At 37.7% G+C, this 12,754-nt stretch overlaps 1 protein-coding gene and 1 long non-coding RNA gene across 2 annotated transcripts in view; one reads left to right on the top strand and one right to left on the bottom strand.

Moving 5' to 3' along the window:
* Positions 1-2,192: 2,192 nt before the first annotated feature.
* On the top strand, positions 2,193-4,436 carry LOC125224628. Its single transcript, XR_007176896.1, has 3 exons — positions 2,193-3,064; positions 3,174-3,362; positions 3,521-4,436. It is a non-coding gene; the product is annotated as an uncharacterized LOC125224628 (long non-coding RNA).
* Positions 4,437-10,149: 5,713 nt separating this feature from the next.
* LOC125242643 (all trans-polyprenyl-diphosphate synthase PDSS1) overlaps positions 10,150-12,754 on the bottom strand; it is a 109,431-nt gene continuing 106,826 nt past the window's right edge. The window contains exons 7-8 of the mRNA XM_048151479.1: positions 12,516-12,710; positions 10,150-12,097 (exon numbers count right to left, since the gene is read on the bottom strand). Coding sequence (XP_048007436.1) covers positions 11,876-12,097; positions 12,516-12,710 — 417 coding nt within the window. The 3' untranslated portion in view covers positions 10,150-11,875. The remainder of the gene's footprint in view (positions 12,098-12,515; positions 12,711-12,754) is intronic.

The raw sequence follows: 12,754 nt of genomic DNA on the forward strand, positions 1-12,754 counted from the left end.
TAAGCGATGTCCAAAAAAGTATAAGTAGGTACATGACAATATAGTCTCTAAAAGTGGTCAGGAATACACTGTTAAAATCTTTTGACGACGTTAAAAATATTTAGGGTCTGTTTAACAATGTCTAACTAAAGTATAGCTAATCAATAAATAAATTAACTGCGAGATAAAACATCCCACAGTTTGCGTTTTGGTCCAAGAGCTGGCAGGATTTTTGAGCAGGTCCTTGAGGCAACCTGGAAAGGTGCTCAGATGCTTCTCCAATCATAACCCACATCAGGTCTGCAAGTCTGGCAGCTGGGGAGTGGGGCTTTATCGAGCTATGAATTAAAGATTTAATTTTTTGGGCCCAAAAAAGGTGTTTGAGGCAACCTGGAATTATTAAAAAGTGAAAGTAGAGTTCCTCAGAAGTCGTATAGTGTTCATGCCAGATAATTTGGCCGGGTTCTTCACCGCGCCAGAACCGTGCAAAGTGGTAAAAAAAATCCAAAAAAGGTTCTTGAGGCAATCTGTCATTTTTACCAGTAAAACATGAGGGTCTAAATAGCCATGAAAAAATAATGCCATGACATGAGGTGGGTGGGTGGGTGCCATGACGTACCCTGCCATTCGATCTTGAAAGTCAATTTTTTAGTTTTTCGTAAATAACTCGTAAACGGTGGCCCATAGCAAAAAAATATGTTAAACAGAAAATATCTATATAAAATTTCCTACAAGAAAGGTTATGTACGTTTTTTCGATAGGATCAATATATAAATGGACTAGTTTTTTAAAGGTGCGCGGGGCCCGAGGGCATTTGATTTTTCCAAAAAAATTTTTCTCATTCCTATTTTTGGACCCCGTTCTTACCACGTGAAAAATTTTAGCGCGCTCGGACCGAAGATAAAAAAATAACAATTCAAAGTCGGCCATTTTGAAATTTTTTAAATGCTATTCGATGGACCTCAGATAACTAACTACATACAACATTAGTTTAAGTACTTTTAACCTTTTTCCTACCGTTACGGAGCTATGGGGATTAAAAAAAACCTCCATACAAATTTCAATCAGTCTTCAAAGGCCACCATTTTGAATTTTTCAAAATTTTGTTTTTGTATACTAATCTTTGGGCGACTGTACACGCATCTGCCAAGTTTCAGTGCGCTCGGACCATTTTGAAATTTTTCAAAAAAAAAGTCGGCCATTTTGATTTTTTAAAAATGCTATTTAGTGGACCTGAGGTGACTGTATAACATTTGTTTTAGCACTTTTCACTTCTTTGTACCGTTACGGACCTGTGGTAATTAAAAGACAAACCTCCATACAAATTTCAATTAGCCCTCAAAGGCCGCCATTTTGAATTTTTCAAGATTTTCTTTTTGAATATAAATTTTGAGGCAACCTTCCACCCGTGTGCCAAATCTCAGCGCACTAGGACCATTTTGAAATTATTAAAAAAAAAGGTCGGCCATTTTGATTTTTTTTTTAATGCAACTTTTTTCTACTCCGAGACCTGTATGACATTTGGTCGAGCACCCCCCGGCTATTTTTTTTAATTTCATTCGAATCAAGGCCGCTAAGAGATTCAACGACCAAAATTTGAGCACTCTACGTAAAGTCGGCCATTTTGAAAAAAAAAAAAGGCGGCGTCAAAAATTTCCCAGGGTCCTCACTGCCAAGAATAATGTTATACAGAATTAATCTACATAAACTTTTTTAATATTATGTAGATTAATTCTGTGTAACATTATTTTTGGCTGTGAGCCACCGTTTTTGAGTTATCAACAAAAAACGGCCCATGTAATCTATTTAAAAATACTTTCCAACTAAAAAAATTATCCTAGCGTAAAAACCTATATAACATTTCTTATAGGAAATTTTATGTAGATATTATCTGTTTAACATATTTTTTTGCTGTGGGCCACCGTTTACGAGGTATTGACGAAAAACGGAGCATGTAATCGATTAAAAAAACTTTCTTACTAAATTATCCATTTATATATTGATCCTATCCAAAAAACGTACACAACCTTTCTTGTAGGAAATTTTATGTAGATAGTTTTTGTTCAACATATTTTTTTGTTGTGGGCCACCGTTTACGAGTTATTTACGAAAAACTAAAAAAAATGACTTTCAAGATCGAATGGAAGGGTACGGCTACGGACCCCACCTCATGTCATGGCATTATTTTTTCATGGCTATTTAGACCCTATCTTTTACTGGTAAAAATGACAGATTGCAACCGAACCCTAATAAAACTTATTATATTATATTATTATTTATTTTTTCCACTTTTTATTTTTGCATCTCAGCAAAAGCAAATTTCAGCGGTTTCCAGTCCAGGACGGACGGGCGGATGGACAGACAGACAGACAAATATGGCGAAACTATAAGGATTCCTAGTTGACTACGAAATACTAAAATAAGCGCCAAATTTGAAACATGGGCGAAGGTTTATTGTGCCATAGAAAATTTGAATTAGGCGCCTTTTTTAAACGACAGTATTTGCTTGGCCATAATTTTCTTTAAATAATTTTATTAATGTAAATGTTGCAAATAATTGTGAAAATAAAGTTATCGAATAATAATACTAAAGCCTGACCAGAAATATATGACTATTATTGTCAAGAGGGCGCTGTTTATTCTGATGTATGGGGTGACATTGCAGTTTAGTATGAAGAATAGTTCTCATATTATATTTCTCTCTTTATTAGGCTCTCAGGCTTTATCAATCTATGACTTTCGAGCCAATTCGTCACTACTTTTAAAAAATTTCGTATCTCACGCTGTTCCTCAAAGTTAAAACGCAGTAAGTCTATATGCATTCCATACATACTTACTACAATTTTCTTTTCATTGATAGACGAAGATATGAGTTTTTTTTTAAAGTAGTGACGAATTATTTATGTCTCCTGATTTTTAGGACACGTGTCTTCTGATTTTATTCAAATTGGACCTGGCAACACTGAAATAATGTCAGAATCTTTTCTTTGACATTATTTACAATTTATATTATTGTACATAATTGGTTTTTTCACTATTCTTAAGCTAAAAAAAACACCTGTTTGTCCTCCAAAGAATACCTTATGTACGTATGAAACATATTCTTTCTTCTAGTATGAATTGTACGCATATTGCCAAACTTCAGGTTTAATTAATATAATATTGTTAATCAAACTACCTCTTCTATTTTGCAGTGGATTCACAGAATGATTGAGGATTTGAGGGAAGCATGTTAAGACTGTGACAATATGGTCTTAAGGCAGCCGGCCTCATTGAGAACAAGAAAATATTCTGCTTCATGTAGCGGTTGTTATTTGTTAATATGACATGTCTCGGCAGTGTAGTGACCCTGTGCTTAATTAAGGCTTCAGGCTCAAATCATGGTGAGGGCATTTTTTTATATGATAAACACTGACATTTGTTTCTCAATAAATGTATTATTATACACGGTCAGAGTATAGCAAAAGGACTTAGAAAAATTTGTGAACAATTTTTTTTTTGTTTTTATGCAGTACTATTCTAAAACATTACTTTGTTATAGGTAAACCAAAATGTAAGCGGCCGGTTGAAAAAGTAGCAGAGTCGAAAATGGAAATTAATGAGCTGCAGAAGTAAATTTTAGAAGAATAATTCTCTTCTTTGTTGTATCCTTGTGGCTGAGGGACATGACGAATGAGGCCATTCTTTACCAGTGCTCTTCACGCCACTCAATCCTGGGCCCGGTGCATGCTAGCCTGCAGTGGTCTTTGTCAGAGATGTTATTGTGTCTGCCCAATGTGTGCCCATGCTGCCACTTCTTCACTTCCTTGCCGTGTCCTGTGATTATGGGAATAATATGCAAATAAAAACCAACAATGGGCCATCGAAGAACAGGAGAGGGCATGTGGGCCTTAGAGAAAGAGTTGTTAATGTGAAGACTAAATAAATTCAACAAATAAAATCTCAACTATAATACTGTCTTTGGTACACCCGCTACCATCGCGTCAAATAGTGAAAGTGCAGTTCAGTGTAAGCAAAGACAGTGTACAAGATATACCACTCACCTATGGCATTAGTGTTACTAGACCACATTAATACATAAAGACTATTTTTCTAAACTTGTCCAAAAATTTTATTAAAAAGGTGTCGGAACGCCTTCTCGGGGGACCAAATAGCGGGTTCCTTCTTTGCTCAGAGGTTGAGTCTGGCGGTGCAAAGGGGAAACGCCGCAAGCATTCTTGGGTCTATGCCGGAGGCAGGGGATCTGAGGGGGTTTTTTATATTTAGTTATAACCTGCTTGTGTTAGTTTTAGTCTTTAGGGTTTTAAAATTTAATTATAAGATTAAATATATTGTTCGTAGTTGTTGTTGAATAAGCAGTGTTTGTGTGTCTGACTAACGAAAATATAAATTCAGATTCTAAACGTCTAAACTTGTGTATAGCTCTGTGTTGTCTTAATAAATCCTATTGGAAACGCTGTTGTTGTTCTGATTAGCCAGGCCTAAACGGTACCCTTCACCATCTTATAAGAGTACCAACTATTGGGAACCTGAACCTAAATGACAGTAAGGGTCACTTGCACCACCGAAAATCCGAGGTTAACCCACCATTTTATATGGAATTTGACAGTCCACTAACCTTGAGTTAAGCGGGTGGTACAAGTGGCCCTTAAGGGAACGCTATCACACAATGAAGCTAGGAATATATTGCGCGGACGTCTGCGATTGCACGTGCATGACCGACAATCGATAGTTTGCACAATTCAGTGTATAATCATTATCCAGATCGCGTCCGCGGTCGAGACCCATAATATGTTCCTAGCTTTACCAGTTCCACAATATAATATATCGTCACTACTTTGAAAAAATCTCGTATCTCACCCTGCTTCTCAAAGTTAAAACACAGTAAGTCTATATGCATTCCATACATACTTAATACAATTTTCTTTTCATTGACAGACGAAGATACAAGTTTTTTTTTAAAGTAGTGACGATACAATATTATGTGGTATGTACGTGGCTTGGCCCGAACCCACTGATGCACACGCCGCTACGTATCAGGGAGGCAAGTATGGTCGCCCGATAAATGATAAGATAAAACATCAACATCGTTCATCGCTCGACCATACTAATGCCTGCCAGGGTGCACACGTAAGGCACCGGCCACATCAGAGCGTCGCGTGTCTCGGGGCGCGCAACGGACGTCGGCGCCACGCCACCTGAGTGTAATTCAAAAAGCGTCTCCTCAGTACATTTTGTATAGGAAGGACGTAAGGCGCGCCGCCAAGCGGCGCGGCGCGCGCCACGCCGCCGCCACGCAACCGGGGGCGCGTCTTAGTGACCGGCCACACCAGAGCGTCGCGTGTCTCGGGGCGCGCAACGGGCGTCCGCGCCACGCCGCTCAGTGTAATTCAAAAAACGCCTCCTCAGTACATTTTGTATAGGAAAGACGTAAGACGCGCCCCAGGTGGCGTGGCGGCGGCGGGCGCGCGCCGCGCCGCTTGGCGGCGCGCCTTACGTCCTTCCTATACAAAATGTACTGAGGAGACGCTTTTGAATTACACTCAGGTGGCGTGGCGCGGACGCCCTTTGCGCGCCCCGAGACACGCGACGCATAAGTGGGAACGCTGCCTTACGTCCTTCCTATACAAAATGTACTGAGGAGACGTTTTTTGAATTACACTGAGGCGGCGTGGCGCGGACGCCCGTTGCGCGCCCCGAGACACGCGACGCTCTGGTGTCGCCGGTCACTAAGGCCGTTTTCACATTATCCGATCCGAATATCGGATGTCGGAAGGATTTTAATGGAAAGTAAACTGCATGCTGGGGATGAATCTATTGAGTGGTTCGTGATGGAGTCGTTGGATATCCAACATAGGTCTTTCAAAAGGTGTAGGGGTTTGAAATGAAATTCGTCCTTGATGTAACTTACCCTAAGACCGTTTTCACATTATCCGATCCGATATCGGATGTCGGAAGGATTTCAATAGAAAAAATCCAAGATGGCGCCGGTAATGTATGGGATATCGGTCCGACATCCGATATCGAATCGGATATTGTGAAAACGCACTAATACCTACCCACCGAGCAGTAAAAAAACAATCTGAAAAATCTAATAGGTATAGCTCAAAACATCTATTGTGTTTATAATTTGCCCTGATGTTATGCTATTTTGATACGGGTAATATTTATAGATTCTAAAATAGATTAATTAAAGGAAATATCAATTTGTGATAACGCAGCAAAATTATAAAAAATATATTTAAAACGGTCAATGACTGCAATATTGATGTTAAATGTTTAATAAACGTTATTATTTAAAATTGGTGCAACATTGAGAAATTAATTCTTAAAAAAAACAATTGCCGTGACATTGTATTTATAATTACCTGTAATGTTACAAAATAAATATACCGGTTATATCAAAAGGTTTTATTGAAGTAAATCTTAATTTGTGATATTGCAGCAACTGCATAAAACCAATATTTCAAGTGGTCAGTTGCAGTAATATTGATTTTGAACATTTGGGAAACTTTAAGTTTAGACATTGAAGTAACATTGAAAACTTGATGTTTAAAAGTTAATGTTGCTGTAACGTTGCATATGTAATATAGCTAATACCTTGTTGCAGCAATGTAATAAATGAACATTTAAATAACTTGTAATCAAAACATCCTTGCAATATTATAATATTAGTTTTCATTTGTCATGTTACAATAATATAGCACTACTAATTTTCTGAAAGTTTCAAATTACCAATAAGTTGAATGTTGTTGTCATATTTCTCCGACCTTACATTCTAAACTTACAAATGTGAGGTATGTAAACTTACTGCAAGTTATTGTAAGTTTCATGCTCAGTGGGCAGGGACTCACACGTCGAGTTTACTTCAGAATTCTTGTATTAAAGATACATTTTTGTTTGTGGTTCTGTTAGTTTGAAAGAAAAAATCATATACTACTTAATACGAAAATCTTAACACCTTTTTGGCATGCGGGACTAAGTAAGTTCCCAAAATCACCCAGTAGATACCTATATCCAGTAAAGGCATGACGGGGATCTGAAGAAAGTGTACGAAAATACTAGTAAAAGCAATACCATGTCTTCTTTAAAACAAAAGTTACAATTTTTTTCTTACTTTTCTGTGTAAGAAATAGTTATTTGTTATACAAGGGGGCAAAGTTGTATTTTAACGCCGAGTGTGAAATTGAAAAACGAGCAAGTGAAAGGATTCTATAGTTGAACCACGAGCGAAGCGAGTGGTTCGAGAATAGAATCCTGAACTTGCGAGTTTTTTAACACACGAGAAGTAAAATACATTTGCACCCGAGTGTAACACAAAACTTTTCCCCTCACTATAGCGAGGAAACTACAACGCAAAAAAAATGAATTTATCACTGCTTCCAGTAGTTCCACAGGTGGTAAATCATCTTTATTACTAGATTCATCTACTTTTATCAATTTTAAAGCAGTTCATTTCATTTTATTCAAGGTCAAATTACTTTACCCACTAGTGGATAAAATGCGTTTTTACCCGCTGGTATTAAAGGACAAAACACGTGTTTCCGAGCTAGTGAGGGGAAAAATATATTATTTCTGACTTTCTGGCAAAGGAATTTCAAAGTGGCCATATAAAGCAAACTTCCCCAACTTTGGCAACTTGTATCTTAAAAAATGCTTATCCGATTTCGATGCGGTCTTCGATTAAAAAAAAAACATTTATCGACATTGTACATTTTGTCTGTCATTCTTTGAAGTTATTCAGTGCGATACGTAAATTTACTTTTTTTTATAATATATTTTTTCCTATTTTTTTTAAATTAGGTACATAAAGCAATTTATTTGAGATACGTTTTGTCAAAATCGGACGATATAATAAAAAGATACAATTTTGTTCATTTTCATAAAACACCTCGCTACGCTCTGCTTCCTAAGGGATGAAATTTCGATATCCTCGGAAAAATCGTTTACGTACTACTATCACCATGCAAAGCGGCTTGCTTCCATCTAAAAGTACAGCTTTTTTTTCATAACTAGTATGACTAGTAGGTAAGTTGATCAATGACCAGGGCCCGTAACTTTCATGCCGATGACATTTTGACGTCACTGCATATAGGATGATTCAAGAGTTTTATTTATTTATTAATCATTATTCATCAATCATTTTAATCATAACTTCAAAACTAATCTATTCATACGTAAAATGGATACCTGATACGTGAAAAGTAAATTAAATTATTTGTTTATTTTTTAAACATACGTTATTAAATAGTTTTGTTACCATATTTCGATAAATAATATAAACAAAACAAATTGTTTGCCTTTTGTTTCAAGTATCAAGTAGGTATTAATTATTCCACGTATGAATAGCTTACTTTTGAAGTCATTTGTGCATGATTAGATTGATTAATGAATAATGATTAATTATGACAATAAAAATCATCCTATATGCAGCGTGACGTCAAATTGATGTCATCGGCATGAAAGTTACGGGCCCTGTCAATGACCAACTAGGTCCTAGTAACATACAGTAGCGGAAAAAATCTATCATACTGGTACATATCGAAAACAATAAGTCGAAAATTCTTAAAATTAGTATTTTATATCAAGTAAACAATTATTGGATATCATTAACACTTTCGCTACCAAGAACCCGACTGTCGGGTACACCGCTCGTAGAAGCGTAGCCGATTACGTGGGTTTCCCCGTATGTAGCGAAAATGTCGTAGCGCCGCGTAGAGCCCGGTTTCGAAAGTGTTAAAATGTGTATTTGAATATTTACGAGCCTTAGGACGTGGCACGTGGCACGTGGGCAGCCACGAGAGCCTGATGCGGATTAGAAACTATACTCACACCGATCGTGTATGTTACTAATATCGAACTTATTATTATAAAAACACAAAATAGCGAATCCTACTAACAATATATTACAAATGATTGGATGTAAATTAACAATCTCAGAAGTCGTTGGTATGAAAATTACACCACATCATTATTTTACTATTCGGGGCCCACAAGGCTACCCTGCATAACTCGGGCATACGAGTTGTTTTAAAATGAACCTTATGTTGACCAAATAGTATTTTTCATATGCACCTGTATTGTAAATTTCATCGACATCGCGATCGCCGTCTTTTTTTAATTAGTGAAATAAGTACGTATGAAAATGGATCCGAAAAAATACACCGTGTTTCACTTAACACTAAAAACCTGAAAACCGTTTGTTCAGAATCGAGAGTAGAATCGATTGAGCTATATATTGATGAGGGTAATATTTTTATTTAAATTAGTATGATTCGTTATTTTTTACGTGCCTATTCTATTGTATTCGTAATACAACATTGTGTATATCGCATTGCTAGAGGTTGTTTACCTTTTTCAGTATTTAGGGGTACTGGCTGGTTACTTGGGCGATTATTTTTTCCGCTACGAGTTTGACGTTGTTTGTCAGTTTAATCTTAATGTTTATCATAAGTCATAACAAATTGAACTCGTACCTAATTACAACCTTGTCATTCTGAATATTGGGTTTAAATTTGCTTACTGCGATTACCTGTCCAATTTGAAGTTTACTGTGACAAAGCTTTAAAGTGTTTTACAATGACATCTTAGCTGTCTATTGGTAAACCTTATGTCGTTGCAGTAACGTACACAAATAAATAGTTTTATGGTTTATGATGGTAGTTAGCAATTATTTTATTGAGTGTAGAGCTAAAAGTCAAGTAGAGCTGTACAGAAATCTAAAAATTCAATTAAAAAAAAAAGTAACCATCACATTAAAAGATGAATACTCTAGATGAGTTTAAAAAAATAAAAATCTGTTGGGGTGTCTGAGGTTTTGAGTGATACCGGAAACACGTTGTATAATACATTATTATCCGCTACTGTATCACCTGATACTTGCGTCATCATCATTGGCCTCTGCATCCCTGACGGATGATTTTTGCAACGTCGTATTAGGAGTGATTGAGCCGACTAACGCATTTCCGCCTATGGCTGTACAAGAAATGTCGAGGAACGATACCTCGACATTTCTTGCCGCATATGTCGCATATGTGATCATCTGATCATGTCCAATTTCTGAAGACGAAACAAGTTCATCGGCTCGACTACGCTTATTTCTCCTGTTATAGGTGCAGTCATAATATAGTTTTTATTTGCTTGATGTCATTTGATTCAATAAATAAAACATTATTCTGTAACTAATGTTTATAATAAAAATTATTCATGATTTTCATTTTACAGAGTATTCATATTTACAAACGGTTTTAACTACGTACACATCTACAATATTATAAATAAAGTTCATTGACTCCCATGTTTAACGCATAATGTACAAAAACATACAACTCCATATCTACTGCATCCGCTGACATAATGACTAAAATTATTTCACTAATAATTTTAGATTAACAAATAACATTGCAAAATATAATTTTAATATCGCTAATGATTACAATATGTAATATTTTATATTGAGCAGAAGTATCTGCTTACAAAATTATATTATTTTAATAAAAGAGAATTTCGAAAACTATTAAGTCCGATTATACTTTCGATAAAATTAGGTCGTAAATTATAATTCCATTATCGACAAATAGTTTCGAAATCTTTCTCTTATATTAAAAATATTACAATATCCGGACCATAATTGTTCATGTCAGTAACATATCTGCCTCTGTCTATCTCATAGTCCTATACTTATGGGCGCAAAGGACAGCATGCGTCCTCGCGCTTTACTTATTTAAGTCATCATGTCGGCCTTACACTACCGTTACTTCTTTAAGTGACTAATATTTTGTTAACTAAAAAGAACCTAATGAAGATTTATAAAATACTGCGCTCCCGTGTTCACGGGTTCTTTAATACCTCAATAAGAAACCCGCAAGCACTGAGGGATATCCAGTTGCATTATTTACAAAATATTTAATCTAAGCAGCGAATAGCGTTTGAACGAGACGAAATTGCCTACATGTTACCGTGCGGCCGGATGAAGCTTACAATTTAATACTAAATCGAACATACAGTGTACACGTATTCTAGTATGCACACTAAGAAATTGAGGTAATTGGTTTTGAAGATAAAACGGGTAACTTATCCAATGACTCTCAGTATTTACACAGCATAATATATAATAGCGAAAGGTCGGACGGCATTCGCGACAGACGAACGAGTCCTGAACGTTCGGTGCTTCCACCCACTACCGGGGAAGAGAATTGCACAAGTAACAAGAACTAGGGAATGAAACAGTCAAGTGTTCTACAACAAACATAACGTACTGTACAATATCGCGCCAATAAAAACAGTGTGTTTTCGTGAAGCGACGTATTCAAATAAACATTGAGCATTCACTATCGTACTTTATGTACAACCGTATTTGGTAACAAGTCACACACACTTCCCAAACGTCAGTCATATTGTCGCAGATAGTTTACGGTGTTAAATATTTTCATAGAAAACTATCTTAAAATAAATCAGGTCACACAAGTGAGAGATACATAGGTACTCTTACATACAGAAGGGTATACGTATTATATATACATACAAAAATAATATAAAAAGAAGTTCCGCCGTCGATCGGGCCGATCGACGTTTCCAGTATAACGATCTAAATACTATAATGTATAGGTAATGTATACTGAATATAATTCGCTATATTGAATAATTTACCGGGGCGCGACGCGTCGAGTCGACGTTAAAATATCTTCGATAATATCTAGCCGTATGTCGGCGCACATCACTCACCGCGGGAGCCCCGAGTCGGCGCTATTTCCGGAGCGCTCTCAGGGGACGGCCGGAGACCGCTCGGAAAACGAAAGCCGGGCACGATCGCTCGGGCGCTCGCCGTTTTTAAAGTACTCTTAGGTCCCTCGCGGTCCAAAGACTACTATGAAAACCTGTCCCGCTCGGCGGGGCGTTATTTGATCCGGTTGAGCACCAGGTCGGTGGTGAGCACGAGCCCCTTCTGGTACACGGAGTCGGCGAGCTCCTGCGCGAGGCGCGCGGCCTCGAGCCCGTGCTTGCGCGCGAGGAAGCGCGTCTGTTCGAGTCCACGAGATTTGTGGACCAGCTCGAAGGCTTTCTCCACGTCGCCCGGCTCGCCGAAGCGCCGCATTATCATGGGGTTCAGTTCCGGGTACTGGAAATAACAAAAATGTCTGTTAGATACGAGAGTTGTTCGAAAGGATAATATAAAAATGAAATCGTCATTAATAAATGGAAGTACACTTGATAGAAGTGATCGCGTCTACCCATGAACATTTTCAAGCCGATAAGTTGAGTAGGGACGATGGCCTAAAGTTCCGTCTCTTTTAGAACGTTCACCTAAATTTGCCTAAATTATTAGACTAAACTAAATCTCAAACTTACCTTTTCGCAAGCGAAGAGTACAGGCACAGTAGCCAGACCGAGCTTCAGGTCTGCAGCTGTAGGTTATGGGCAAACCTACCTTGCGTCGAGGACACGAAGGCCAGCATATTGTCTACCAACTGGAAGAACAGCCTAATGTTTTCCGTCTATACTGGAAACTTTACCTAGAAACTAGCTCACTAGCTTACCTTTTCGCAAGCGAAGAGTACAGGCGCAGTAGCCAAACCAAGTTTGAGGTCTGCAGCTGTGGGTTTGCCCATGGCTTGTGCCGAGGACACGAAGTCCAGCATATCGTCCACCAGCTGGAAAGACAGCCCGATGTTGCGGCCGTACTGGAAGGCGAGCTCGCACGTGCTTTCGTCGGCGCCACTTAGCAGGGCCACCTGGGGACAATGTGCGTGATGAGTTCATATGACGGAAATAAGAC

Source organism: Leguminivora glycinivorella, chromosome 3 (genome assembly GCF_023078275.1).
Source record: "Leguminivora glycinivorella isolate SPB_JAAS2020 chromosome 3, LegGlyc_1.1, whole genome shotgun sequence".
Taxonomy (NCBI): Eukaryota; Metazoa; Arthropoda; class Insecta; order Lepidoptera; family Tortricidae; genus Leguminivora; species Leguminivora glycinivorella.